The 15,440-nt window shown below is 43.5% G+C and overlaps 1 protein-coding gene across 1 annotated transcript in view; it reads right to left on the bottom strand.

Moving 5' to 3' along the window:
* Nucleotides 1-15,440, bottom strand: part of ADCY1 (adenylate cyclase 1) — a 98,112-nt gene that overhangs the window by 62,116 nt on the left and 20,556 nt on the right. The window contains exon 3 of the mRNA XM_031454568.2: nt 95-213. Within this exon, the coding sequence (XP_031310428.2) occupies nt 95-213 (119 nt within the window). The remainder of the gene's footprint in view (nt 1-94; nt 214-15,440) is intronic.

Below are 15,440 nucleotides of genomic sequence, written 5' to 3'. Positions count from 1 at the left end.
CATCACCTCCACCTCCTCCCTCACCCCTCCCCTCCCTCCCCTCCCACCTCGGCTCCCCAGGCCCACTGCAGGGCCAGGCCAGCGCCAGCCCTACCTCACGTTGTCATGCCGCTGGATGTAAATCTTGTGGAAAATCCTCTCCGGGGGCTTTAGGAAGTCCTCCTTCATCTCCATGGCAACGTTCCGTGGCAGGAGGCTCATGAGCAGCCGCTCCTGGACAGGAGAGACGGGCCCACGTGACACGGCAGCTCCCCTCCCTGCTTCCTCTACGCTCCCACCCCAGTGAGGCGGGTGCCGGGGAGCTGCCCTCCACGAGCATGTGGTCCAGTCCTACAGACCCTGCCCGGCCCCAGAGCCTGGGTGGGCAGGGCCCAGGCCTGGACTGTCACTGCACGGGTCACTGGCTCCCAGAGCGCTGGGCAAGCACCAGCATCACCTCCGGAACACCTGACCCAAGCGGGCTTTCGTCAGGCGATGCGATGGTGGTTCAATACTGAAATACCAATCAGTGTTATACAGCATAGCCCACAGGATACAAATTAAAATCACATAGCAATTAATACTGAAAAATAATTTAACAAAACTCAACATCCATTCATGATGAAAAGTATCAGAAAAACAGGAAGAGAGGGGAACTTCTTCATCTTGATCAAGAACATCCAGAAAAAGCCCACAGCTAACATCCATTTAGGGTATAACGTTGAACACTGTCAAGAACAAGGCAAGGAAGCCCACTCTCATCACTTTTATTCAGCTTGGCATGAGGTCCATCCACTCAGTGCCACAGACAAGAAAAGGAACTAAAAGGCACACAGATTAGAAAGGAAGATATTATACTGTACTTATTTGCCAGTGACATGATGGTCCACATAAGAAACACAAAGGACTCTAAAAAACCAAGATAAAATAAAACAGTATCCAAAAAACAAAAAATTTCTAAAATGATAACTGAGTTCAGAAGGTTATAGGACACAAGAACAACACACAATAATCAGCTGTATTTCTACAAACTAGCAATGGACACACAGACATGGGTATTAAAAATATGATATCATTTACTATCACTCAAAAAGAATCAAATATTCAGGCATATTCTATCAAGACATGTAGAGGACCGGCATGCTGAGAACTATGAAACACTAATTAAAGAGCCCAAAGAAGAGCTAAATAAATGGAGAGACATACAACTTTCATTGATTCGAAGATAATATAGTAAAATGTCAATTCTCCCCAAATTGATAGACAGGCTTAGCACAAACCCTACCAAAATCTCTATAAATTCTTTGATAGACATAGGCCAGATTATTCTGAAACTTACACAGAAAGGGAAAGAAACAATAATAATTAAAATAATTTTGAGAATGAACCACAAAATGCGGGGACTCATGCTACCGGATTTCAAGATTTTTGGTATGGCCACAATAATCAGGGTTATGGAAGGATAAACACATAGGACAATGGAACAGAACACAGAACTCATAAATAAACTCACACAAGCATGCCCAACTGGTTTTTGACAAAGTGATGAAAGCAATTCAATAAAGGAGATAACAGTGTTTTCAACAAAAGGTGTGGGAGCAAGTAAACGTCCATAGGCAAAAAAAAAGAAAAGAAAAGAAAAGAAAAGAAACCTTGACTTAAACCTCACACTTCATGCAAAATATTAATTCAAAATATATCATCTATTTAAATGTAAATAATAAAAGTTAAAACTTAGAAAACCCATTAGAGAAATCTTTAAGATCTAAGCCAAGCAAAGAGTCCTTAAACTTGACACAGAAAGCACAATCAATAAAAGGGAATGCTGATAAACTAAACTTCAACAAAATGAAAAACAATCGATCTTTGAGGACCTTGTTAAGAGGATGAAAAGACTCTAAGACTGGGAGGAAATGCTTGCCAACCACATATCCAACAGAGAACTAGTATCTAGAATGTATAAAGAATTCTCAAAGCTTAAAAGTAGAAGATAGATGATAGACAGATGGAGTAGACAGACAGATGGATACCTAGATGGATTAGACAGACAGACAGACAGAGAAACAGACAGACAGATAGACTGACAGATAGATAAAATCATATTCACAGTAGCCCCAAACTAGAAACAATCAAGATGTCCTTCAAGAAGTGAGTAGTTAAGCAAACGGTGGTCCATCCGCACCACTCGGCAATGAAAGGCCTATTGATGCAGCAACAAGCTAGATCAACCGTCGAGGATAAGACCGAGTGAAAAAAGTCAGTCCCCTGCCCCCACGCACAGTGTATGATTGCACTTACAGGACATTTCTAAGATGACAGATTTATAAAAATGGAGAATAGATTAGTAGTTGCCAGGGCTTAAAACTGGAGGCTGGAGGAGGGAAGTGGCTGGGGCTACTTAAGGGCGACGTGACGGATCCCCGTGGTGATGGAAGGCCCCGTATCTTGGCCGTACCACCGTCAGCATCCTGGTGTGACGGTGCGTGACGGCTGTACGAGATGTTGCCGTTGGGGAAATGGGGTAAGGGGTACACAGGGTCTCTATTATTTTTCACAACTACGTGTGAATCTACAATTAATTCAAAATTTAAAGTTTAATTAAGAAAAAATATGGAATGTAAAATGGTGGAGCCTCTTTCAGAACAGTCTGGCAGTTCCTCGAAATGCTAAACATAGTTACCATGTGACCCAGCGATTCCACTCCTAGGTATCCGTCCAAGAGAAATGACAACGTCTGTCTACACAAACATGCGCACAGGAACGTTCACAGCTGCATTACTCCTAACAGTCAAAGAGTAGGAACCACCCAGCTGTCCATCAGGATAAATGGACACAGTGTGGTCCATCCACACAGCAGAACACCACTCAGCCATGTAACAAGGAATGAAGCACTGATGCTACAACATGAATAGCAACGTGAGAACATTATGCAAAATGAAAGAAGCCAGACACAAAAGACCACATACTGTATGATTCCATTTATATGAAACGTCCTGAGCAGGCAAACCCACAGAGACGGAACATAAATTACTGGGGTCTAGGTCTGGGAGGAGGAAGTGACTGTTAATGGGTACAGGTCTCTTCTTGGGGTGATGAAAATACTAAAAACTTAGATTATCGTAATGGTTACACATTCTAAATACGGGGAAAAAACATCTAGCTGCTTTGAACTTTAAATCGAGCTTAACAGTATGTAAACTATAGATCAAAAAAGCTCTTTCTAAATTACAAAATAAATAACAACTATAGCAGATTGGAAAGGGGCTGTGAATCGGCCAGAGCGCTTTAAAAAAATCCATCCTGTATCACTCAAATGGAAGTTTGCTTCCTCTTGATAAATTTTCTCGTGCGATGGGAAATCAGAATTGTCCCATTTACCTTGTTATGATGACAAACTGAGGACGTGCTTTGTAAACAACTGTACGTAATTTTGGAATTATGAATTAATAACGGCACTTGAGGAACAGCAGGGCCTTTGCAGTGGCGGCCTCTGCTGATGCTGAGCTCAAGGGTGGGCTCCTGAAGCCCAGGCTTCCTGGCTGGGCTCAGCAGTGGCAGGAGAGGAGGGCCCCCCACCTCAGGAGTTAAGGGGTGACCATCACAGCCCTCTCACTCCCTTCCCTGTGCTCTCCAGCTCCGCCAGACTCCAATGTCAGGGTTACGGCCCAGTGGGGAGCTGTGAGCAGCTGAGGCCCTCAGGTAGTCTCTGCCCCTCAGTGGAGCAGACTTTCCACCTCCAGCCTGATCCTCTCCAAGCTGAAGGAAGACAGAGCTACAGCTTACCAACATGCCTGTCCTGTCTGGAAAACAATGCTGTGACTTCCCCCACCCATCTGCTGCCTGAATGTCATCTACTGCTCCCCATCTCCCACCCTCTACCCAGCAAACTCCTACACATCCTCCAAAGCCCCAACCAAATATACTTTCTCTGGCATCCATTCCCAATGTACCTTCCCTCTACGTAGCATGCCCCTTGGACGCCACTATTCTCCAGTTGGGCCTCTCCATGGGGGCCAACTGCTGCCTTCTGTCTCCCATCCAGTTACATCAACTTTTACAGGTTCCCTCTGTCCTGGGATCTCCAAAGCCATGTGCCAAGCATTCAGACGGATGACCACCCCTCAGAGAATTCCAGCTGGGCCTCTCCAAATGCACTCCAGCATCAAGAGGCAAAGGGCCTCGGGGCTGACACTACTCACAAGTGTAGGACTTGGGGGACGGGGGCTGCTCCCAGCACGTCCACCTGACCTGCACTTCTGACAGCCTGGAATCCTAGCTCCATCCTCCACGATCATGCGCAAGGTTATCCTGCACTCACAGAAGGAGTTTCTGTCCTATGGATGATCAGATCGGAATGTTTCCCTTACAAATTTAGAACCACTGGGGCCTGGTGATTACTTTTTGGCAAGCTTTCCATTCCTGAGCAGTCAGTTGTTTTAATGATCATAAGATGTTCCAGGCTTTCTTTTTCTTCTAGAACCAGTTTCAAAACCTGGGAATTTGTCCATTTTGTCTAAGTTTTCAAATATTCTGGCAAAAAAAAAAAAACTCTTAATATTTCCCTCTCGTCTATTTTTAACCTAGCTTTATCCCGGAAGCCACGTGCTTTCCCACCCCTAATCATCTCAGTTGTGTCTGCTCTTTCTTCTTGGTCAGGCTCCCTAAGGCTGTCCTATTTCAAAGAACCAACTTTTGACATTTTTGTTCTGAAACTGAAAGACTCCGGTTAAAAGGCACCTCACGGCCCTTTGGAATATTTCAACCTGGGTACCTACAAACCCCAAACCTCTGTGTGAGCCTTTTTTAATGGCCGAGGAGATGTGAGACTATAAAGGAAGAAAGTGGGCCAAGGCTGGTTTGGGGTCGGGGGTGGATTCTTGGCTTTGGCCTCTGCTTCCTCTCTCTGCCACCAACTACATGGTCACTCACCGTATGATCCCTCCCACATCATTTAAATTCTCAGAGCCAGCCCCAGTTCTGATTTATAAAGTGGAGCAAAGCTCTTACATGCTTAACTAGGATGCAGAGGCCTGAAATCAGTTTTAAAGACCTAAGAACCCAGAAAGAATACGTGCAGATCAAGCATGTTGATCTGCTCTGCCAAGCCCCTGCGGGACAGGACAGAGCCAGGCAGCCCTGCACAGGGGCCACTGTCTTGTTATGATTTTGGTGGGATGAGGGGTCACTTCAGCACATCCGAGTCCCTCTCAAAGGAGTCAGCCTTGGGGACACTGATGACTCAGGTAGCTTTTTCGAAGTAGAGCAGACAACCTTCCAGAAGTAGAGTGTGCCAAGGAAGCAGAGACGGCCCGCTGTCCGTCCTGTCCCAGCCCCTCTGGCTCCGCAGGCTGCCCTGAGGAGGACAGAATGATTCTAATATTCCCACTCGTGAAAACACTGGAGGAGGAGACCTTGTTCTTGGAGACTGGTCTGGGGAGACCATGCCTGTCTTCATCGATAGGGAGCAAGGTGAGAGATCAATAAAAGCTTCTGTAACCAAAACAGTTGTGATTTCTTTTAAAATAACAACTGCAGGGCTGTTAATTCCAAATAATATGGGAGGGGAGGGGATGCCCCGATCACTGGAGCAATTATCACCTTCTTCACAGGGTTGCCACAAAATCAGTGATTACACACACAGAATTCCCACAGGTCCCTCCCGGCAGTGGGCGGGTGAGGGATAAAAGCTCACCGTGGCATCCTTGCTTAAGACAGTCAGAGGCTGAGCTCCTGCTTAAAGAAACCAGTCCTTCCTCTCTGACTTAGTCCTGGGGAAGAAGTTTCAGCCAGCGAGATGCGTTCTCAGCATGGCCAGGTGAGGCTGAGGAACAGAAGGGTCCTGCCACGGTCCCCGCTCTAAAGAGTCTCGCGGTTTGTCAATTAACAACCATCTATTGTGGATTTCCAGTCAAGACAGCAGAGTGGTAGGAACACCTGCCTCTTCTCATGAACACAACAAAACCATGACTGACTGCTGGACAGACATAGATAAAAAAAGACTGGAACCTACCGAAAAAGATCTTCAACTGGAGACGTAAAGAGGGAACCACAGTGGGAAGGCAGGAAGGGTGCACTGATAATATAATCGGGTCTCATACCTCCAAGGTGGGTGACCCACAAGCTGGAGAATAATTACATTGTAGAGGTTCAACCATAGGAGTGAGAGTTCTGAGCCCCAGGTCAGGCTCCCCAGCCTGGGGGTCCGGCATCGGGAGTAGGAGCCCCCAGAGCATTTGGCTTTGAAGGCCAGCGGGGCTTAATTGCAGGAGCTCCACAGGACTGGGGGAAACAGAGACTTGCTCTTAAAGAGCACACAGTCTCACGTGCACCAGGACCAAGGGCAGAAGTAGTGATTTCACAGGAGCCTGGGCCAGACCTGGCTGCTGGTCTTGGACGATCTCCTGGGGGGGGGGTACTGGGGGGTGTGGTGGTTGTGGCTCACCTGGAGACACAAAAGCTGGCGGTAAATAGTCAGTATTTATCACCCACATACATTTTCCTGGAAGATGAGATCTTGCATGGGTCGTTAGCACCAAGACCTGGCCCCACCCAACAGCCTGTAAGCTTAAGTACTGGGATGCCTCAGGCCACACAGCTAACCTGGTGGGAACACAGCCCCAGTTATCACCAGACAGGATGCCCCTAGACATGACCTTGCCCACCAGAGGGCCAAGACCCAGCTCTACCCGCCAGTGGATAGGCACCAACCCCTCCTGCCAGGAAACCTGCACAGCCCTCTAGTTCAGCTTCACCCACCAGGGGGCAGACACCAGAAGCGAGAAAGCAACATTCCTACAGCCTGTGGGATGAGTCCACAAAGTGAAGCCAGACTCTACCCTGGGACCAGTAGCCTGACCCTTGGGTGACGAGAGAGAAGTGCACTGCTGGGACCCACAGGACATCACCTACAGGGGGCCACTTCTCCAAGGTCAAGAAATGTAACTACCCCATCACATAATAAAAGTACAAATAGAAATTCAGACAAAATGAGGTGGCAGATGAGCTAGATAAAATCCCACAAGAACAACTAAGCAATGAGGAGATAGGCAATATACCCGAGAAAGAGTTCAGAGTAACGATTGTGAAGATCAGAGAACTCAGGAGGAGAATGGATGCACAGAGCAAGAAGTTCCAAGTTTTTAGCAAAGAGTTAGAAAATACAAAGAACAACTAAACAGATTTGATGAACACAATAACTGAGGTGACAGCACACTAGAAGGAACCAAGAATAGACTAAATAAGGCAGAAGAATGGATCAGTGAGCTAGAAGACAGAGTAGTGGAAATCACTTCCACAGACAGAAAAAAAGACAAAAGAATGAAAAGAAATGACGATAGCTTAAGAGACCTCTGAAACAACACGAAGCCAACTAGTATCTGCATCACAGGGGTCTCAGAAAAAGACAAGAGAGAGAAAGGACCTGAGGAGAATATTTCAAGAGATAATAGCTGAAAACTTCCTAATTTGGGGAAGGAAACAGTCGCCAAAGTCAAGGAAGCACAGAGAGTCCCATACAGAATTAGCCCAAAGAGAAACACACCAACGCATATAGTAATTAAGTCAACACAAATTAAAGATAAGGAGAAAATATTAAAAGTAGCAAGAGAAAAGCAACAAATGACATACAAGGGAACTCCCATAAGGTTATAGGTGGATTTTTCAGCAGAAGCTCTGCAGGCCAGAAGGGAGTGGCACGATGTATTTAAAGTGATGAAAGGGCAAAACCTACAACCAAGAATGCTCTATCCTGCAAGGCTCTTGTTCAGATTGATGGAGAAATCAAAAGCTTCACAGATGAGCACAAGCTAAAAGAATTCAGCACCACCAAACCAGCTTTACAACAAATGTTAATAAAGGAAGTTCTCTAGGTAGAAGGTCAAGGCCACAAATAGAAACAAGAAAATTATGAAATGGGAAAGCTCACCAGAAAAGGCAAACAAACAATAAAGGTAGAGAACCATCCACACATCAACTAATAGGGAAGTTAAAAGACAAAAGGAGTAAAATCACCTGTATCCACAAGAAGTAGTTAAATGATACACAAAATGATTAAATATAAAATATGATGCTACAGCCAGTAACCCGAGGGGAGGAGACTATGAATGTAGGTATCTAAAATGTATTAGAAATGAAAAGATAAATAATTCAAGACAATTATGTGTGTGTGTGTGTGTGATTCCATACAAAAACCTCATGGTAACCACAAACCAAAAATCTGTAACAGATACACAGACAAAAAAGGAAGAGGAATCCGAACATAATGCTAAGAAAGTCATCAAATTACAAGAGAACAAAAGAAGAAAGGAGGAAAAAGACCTACAAAAACAAATCCAAAACAATTAAGAAATTGGCAATAAGAACATAACCTATTGATAATTACCTTAAATGTAAATGGATTAAACACTCCAATCAAAAGACACAGAATAGCTGAATGGATACAAAAACAAGACCTGTTTATACACTGTCTTCAAGAGACCCAGTTCAGAGCTAAAGACACACACACAAAGTGAAGGGATGGAAAAAGGTATTGCAAATAAATGGAAACCAAAAAAATAAGCTGAAGTAGCAATACTTACATCAGACAAAATAGGCTTTAAAATAAAGCCTGTTACAAGAGACAAAGAAGGACACTATATACTGATCAAGGGATGAATTCAAGAAGAATATATAGCAGTTGTAAATACATATGCAACACAAGAGTACTTCAATGTATAACGCAACTGTTATCAGTCATGAAAGGGGAAATCAACAGTAACACAATAATAGTGGGGGACCTTAACACCTCACTTACATCAATGAATGGATCATCCAGACAGAAAAATCAGTAAGGAAATACAGGCCTTAAATGACACATTAGACCAGATGGGCTTAACTGGTATCTACAGAGCATTCCATCCAAAAGCAGAAGAACACACATTTTTCTTAAACGCACATGGAACTTTCACTAGGATAGATCATATGCTGGGCCAGAATGCAAGCCTTGGTAAACTTAAGAAAACTGAAATCATATGAAGCATCTTTTCTGACCACAACACTAGGAGATTAGAAATCAACTGCAAGGAAAAACTGAAACAAAACAAAACACTAACAAAACCCGTGGAATGCAGCAAAATCAGTTCTAAGAGGAAAGTTTATAGCAATACAAGCTTACTTCAGGGAACAAGAAGAATCTCATATAAACAACCTAACATTACATCTAAAGTAACTAGAAAAAGAAAAAACAAAACCCAAAGTTAGTAGAAGGAAAGAAATGATAAAGATCAGACCAGAATTAATGAAATAGACTAAAGAAGCAATAGAAGAGATCAATGAAACTAAACGTAGGTTATTTGAAAAGATATGAAAAGATAAACAAAATTAATAAAACTTTAGCCAGACTCATTAAGCAAAAAGGGAGAGGGCACAGATCAATAAAATCAGAAATGAAAAAGAAGAAGTTACAACTGACACCACAGAAATGCAAAGGCCGTTTGCAACTATATGCCAATAAAATGGATGACCTGGAAGAAATGGACACATTCTTAGAAAGCTACAATCTCCCAAGCCTGAACCAGGAAGAAACAGAAAATATAAACAGACCAAAAACCAGTACTGAAACTGAATCAGTAATTTTAAAATTCCCCAAAATTAAAGTCCAGGAACAGATGGCTTCACAAGTGAATTCTACCAAACGTTTTGAGAAGAGTTAACACCTATCCTTCTGAAACTTTCCCAAAAAATTGCAGAGAAAGGAACACTTCCAAACACATTCTATAAAGCCACCATCACCCTGATACCAAAACCAGACAGATCACTAAAAAAGAAAATTACAGGCCAGTATCACTGATGAACATAGATGCAAAACTCCTCAATAAAATACTAGCAAACAGACTCCAACAGTACATGAAAAGGATCATACACCACAATCAAGTGGGATTTATTCCAGGAATGCAAGGGCTTTTCAATATCCCCAAATCAATCAGTGTGATACACCACAGTAACAAACTGAAGAATAAAAATCACATGATCATCTCAATAGATGCAGGAAAAGCTTTTTGACAAAATTCAACATTCATTTATGATAAAAACTCTTCAGAAAGTGGGCATAGAGGAAACAAAACTCAACATAATAAAGTCATATATGACACACCCACAGCTAACAACAAACTCAATGAAGAAAAACTGAAAGTACTTCCTCTAAGATCAGGAACAAGACAAGGATGCCCTCTCTTGCCACTTCTATTCAACATAGTTCTGGAATTCCTAGCCATAGCAATTGGAAAACAAAAAGAAATAAAAGGAATCCAAACTGGAAAAGAAGCAGTAAAACTGTCACTGTTTGCAGACGACATGATATTTACATGGAAAATCCTAAAAATGCTCGGAAAACTACTAGAGCTCGTCAATGAATCTGGTTAAGTTGCAGGATACAAAATTAACACGGAGAAATCTGCTGCATTTGTATACACTAACAACAAAGTACCAGAAAGCAAAATTAAGGAAGAAATTTCATTTACCATCTCATCAAAAAGAACAAAATACCTAGGAATATGGAGGCAAAAGTCCTGTACTCCAAAAACTGTAACACACTGATGAAAGAAACTGAAGACAACACAAACAGATGGGAAGATATAACATGTTCTTCAATTGGAAGAATCATCAATATTGTTAAAATGGCCTTAGTACCCAAAGCAATCTACCGATTCAATGTAATCCCTATCAAATTACCCATGGCATTCTTCATAGAACTGGAAAAAAATTGTTAAATTTATATGGAAACACAACAGACCCCAAAGAGCCAAAACAATCTGGAGAAAAAAGAACGGAGCTGAATGAATCAGGCTCCCTAACTTCAGACTATATTACAAAGTTACAGTGATCAAAACAGTGTGGCACTGGCACAAAAACAAACATACGGGTCAATGGAACAGGATACAGAGCCCAGAAATAAACCTGCACACTTATGGTCAATTAATCTACAGTGAAGGGGGCAAAAATATATAATGGAGAAAATACGGTCTATTCAACAAGTGGTGCTAAGAAAACTGGACAGCTACATGTAAACGAATGAAACTAGAACATTCTCTAACATCGTATTAAAAAAAAAAAACACCTTAAAATGAATTAAAGACCTAAATGTAAGATGGGATATTGAAAAACTCTTAGAGGACAACATAGGCAGAACACTCCTTGACATAAATCACAGCAATAGATTTTTTGGATCCATCTCCTAGAGTAATGGAAATGAAAACAAAAATAAACAAATGGGACCTCATTAAACGTAAGAGCTTTTGCACAAGAAATGAAACCACAAACAAAATGAAAAGACCATCAACAGAATGGGACAAAATATTTGCAAATGATGCAACTGACAAGGGGTTAAATTCCAAAATGTACAAGCAGCTTACACAGGTCAGGTCAATAACAACAACCAAAAACAAACAAACAAAGAAAAAAAACCAATCCAAAAATGGGCAGAAGTAGGAGATAAAAAAAAAAAAAAAAAGGAAAAAGAAATTGATGTGGGATCTGTCCCACCGGGAGGGAGCAGTAAAGGAGGAAAAGTGCCCTCACCCTGAGAAGTCCCCTCTCCAGCAGGGAGGTCAGCTGCTACAGAAAGGGAACCTTAGAGGCTCAGAGGAGAAATCAGCAGAAGCTTGGCAGACAGAGCTGAGAGAGACCAGCACAGAGGGCCCTGGCAACCCCTAACGTGAGCTGTGAGCTGGAAGGGACAGGCCAGGACTGGGTGCTGGAGCTTGGGCTTCTGCAGACAAACCCAGAAGAGGGAGAGGACTGGAGCTGACTGCACAGAGGCAGCCTTAGGGGGCTGCAGTGTGGTGTGGGCTGAGGCTGGGAGTGTGTGCCTAACAGCCTGGGTCCCCCATAAAAAGCACCACTGCTGGTGCTCATTGAGGGGAGGGGTGCAACGCAGCCCAGACATAGCAGCCATCTCCACTAGCCCAGGGGGCGTTGCTCAGAACCATGTTGGCACGTGTTCTCGCAAAGCGGTTCACACGGAGCAGTCTTCTCGGATTGCTCTGGAGGGCCACAATCCCTGGTGCTCAGCTTCCAGGCAGAGCTGGGGCTGAAAACAGAATCCATTCTCAGGGGTCTCAAGACTTCATAGGCGGGACTGAAATTTGATTTTAGCCCCAAGCGCTGGTGGCAAATTTGCTCTACTGGTGATTTTGTGACACGCCTCTGAGACAAACAAGTGGAGTACCGGCATGCAGCTGGGTGGGTCTGGCGTTAACAGCGGGCCTGCGTTCGCAGATGCAAGACTGGGTTCTGGGCTGACTCTGTGGCTCACAGTGGATCCAGGTGCATGACCGCATAGCACTGCAGTGGGTCCTGGTGCCTGACACTGGTGGATCAGCATGAATGGCTCTGTGGGTGCAAAACCTGGGGGACACTAGGGAAGATTGCTGACATTCCTGTGGCTAAGGGGAGGACAAGGGCAGAGACAACAAAGTACACTTTGTAAGCTTACATGATGAGTGACAGACGACACCACAGAAGGCACTCACCAGTGGACATCTTCTTCCGGTGGAAGTGCTCCCTCCTGCCACAAACCACAGCTCAGAAATGGGCCTGAAAGCCTCTATTCTAACAACAGGGAAGCGACCTGGCCCCTGTCAGGGCTGTGCCAATCACCAAACAAAGAGGAGTCCCTGCTCAACAACCAGGGCAGGCTCTGGTCACCACAGCACCAACCATACTCCCAATCAAGGGAATAAGAGCCAGCACACAGGGAGGAAAGACCTGGCAGCCACCCATACTTAAACAGCCCTTGTGACAAAAATATGAGACGCACACTGTCTACACAAGGATGCTCCCATATAAAAACAAAACAAAACAGAACAAACAGCCCTTCAACACCACAGTAGATAACTGTTACACCTAAAGTCATAGTCAAGGAGAAATATTTAAAAAAGGAAGAAGCAGAGGAACCACCCCCAATTAAAAGAACAAGAGAAGTCCCCTGGAAGCATGAACAATGAAATAGACCTCAACAGTCTACTAGATTCGGAGTTCAAAGAGGACATGATAAAAGCACTGAAGGAAATAAGAGAGGCTATTGATAGAAATGAAAGATACTGTAAAAAAAAAAAAAAAACTATAAAGAGGAGCCAATTAAAACCAGAAAACTCAATTGCTGAGATAAAAGCTAGGCTAAGGGCAGTCAATAGCAGCCTTACATGATGCAGAAGAATGAATCAGTGATTTAGAAGACAGGATAATGAAAATCACCCCATCAGAATAGCAGAAAAGCAAATGAAAACAAATGAAAGTAATGTAAGGGACCTATGAGATAATATAAAGTGTGACAATCTATACCTAATAGCGGTCCCAGAAGGAGAAGAAATAAAAAAGTGGATCAAAAAAGTATTTGAAGAAATCATGACTAAAAATTTCCCAAATCTAAGGAAGGAAATAGATATCCAAGTGCAGGAAACACAGAGGGTCCCAAACAAGAACCCAAACAGATCTACACCACGACATATTATAAATAAGATGGCCAAAGTTAAAGATAAAGATTCTATAGGCAGCAAGAGAACAACAAAGAGTTAGTTATAAAGGAAATCCCATAAGGCTATCAGTTGATTTCTCTACAGAAACACTGCTGGCCAGAAGGGAGTGGCAAGATATATTTGAAGTCCTGAAAGAGAAAAACTTGCAACCTAAGATACTCTACCAAGCAAGAATATCCTTTAGAGTGCAAGAAGAGATAAAGAATTTCACAGACAAGCAAAAACTAAAAGAATACACCAATGCTAAACCTATCCTAAAAGAAATATAGTAAGTTTTTCTCCAAACAGAAAAGCAGGAATCTGTAGAAAAGAGAAAACCGCAATTAGAAATATGATAACTAAAATGAACAGCAAGGGAATAAACATGAAGATGTAAAAGAGGACAATCAAAATCATAAAATGTGAGAGAGGAGAGCAAGAAAATGTAAACTTTTTTTCTTTCTTTCTAGGATGTGTTTGAGACTATATGCTTACCAGTCTAAAGCAAATAGATATAGTAATGGGTTAACATACTTGAAAAACGGGTAACCACAAATCAAAAGCATACAATAGAGTCACAAAAAAAGCAAATAAAAAAGGGAAAGAAATCAAGCTAATACAGAAGAAAATCATCACCCACAAAAGAAAGAACAAAAGGAAAAAGAAAGGAACAGAGAAGAAATACAAAATCAACCAGAAAACAAAGTTTAAAATGGCAGTAAACACACATCTATCAATAATTGCCATAAATGTCAATGGATTATATGCTCCAATCAAAAGACACAGAGTGGCAGATTGGCTAATAAAACAAGAGCCTACAATATGCTGCCTATAAGACACCCACTTTGGGGTGAAGGACATACATAGATTGAAAGTGTCAGGATTGAAAAAGATTTTTCATGCAAATAGAAATGACAAGAAAGTAGGGGTAGGAGTACTCATATCAGACAAAACAGACTTTAGAACAAAGGCCATAAAGAAAGACAAAGGACTTTATATAATGACCAAAGGAGGAATACAAGAAGAGGATATTACACTCATTAACACACGCACCCAATATAGAAGCACCTAATCATATAAAACAAATACTGAGAGACAAAAGGGAAGGAGGAACGGCCAAGATGGTGGAGTAGAAGGATGCTCTGAGCTCGCTCTCTCCCACGAACACACCAAGAGAGACATCCACGGACCCACCTATCCACTCAGAACACCTGCCGAACTTTGACAAGATATCACCTTCTTCAAAAGACAAAATTCCTCACATAGCTGGTAGGAGGAGAAAAAAAAAAGCAGAAGAAAAAAGGAAATTAGTGTGGGACCTGTCCCTCGGGGAGGGTGCAGCAAAGGAGGAACAGTGCTCTTACGCTGGGACGACCCCCACTCCAAAAGAGAGGTCAGTGGGGATGAAGGGGGACCTTCCGAGGTTCAGAGGAGTGCACAGCAGCCTCTTGGCCGACAGAACTGAGAGAAACCGGCACAGAGGATCCCTGCGATCCCCGGATCCCTGCAATCTCCAGCCCTAGAAGTGAGCCGGCACGGGGGGAGTGGGACCGGCCGCCCGAGCCCAGCGGAGGGCTGGGGCTAAGTGGGCAGAGACAGCCTGAGGGGCTGGATCCAGCGTGCTGTACGCCGTGGCTGGGTGTGTATACAGAACAAGATAGCCTGGGCCCCTCACCCCCCCCCTCAAAAAAAGAAGGAAAAAAGGAACACTGCTGGTGTGCACTGCGGGTAGGGGCGCAACGCAGCTGGGCCGTAGCCTTTGTCTCCACATGCCTGTGGTACCATCACTGGAGTGTTCTCGGGAGGAGAGGTTCAGCTCCCAGGTAAAGGTGGGGTTCAAGCCCGAATCTGTACCCAGGGGCCCCACAACTTCATAGGCGGGACTGAGAGTTGTTTACAGCCCGAGGCAGAAGGGACTGTTTGGGTCCGCGGGTGCCTTTGTGGACCCACGACTCCAAGACAAACAAGCAA

This window comes from Camelus dromedarius, chromosome 7, assembly GCF_036321535.1.
Source record: "Camelus dromedarius isolate mCamDro1 chromosome 7, mCamDro1.pat, whole genome shotgun sequence".
In the NCBI taxonomy this organism is placed as follows: Eukaryota; Metazoa; Chordata; class Mammalia; order Artiodactyla; family Camelidae; genus Camelus; species Camelus dromedarius.
This window is presented reverse-complemented; position numbering and strand designations above follow the sequence as displayed.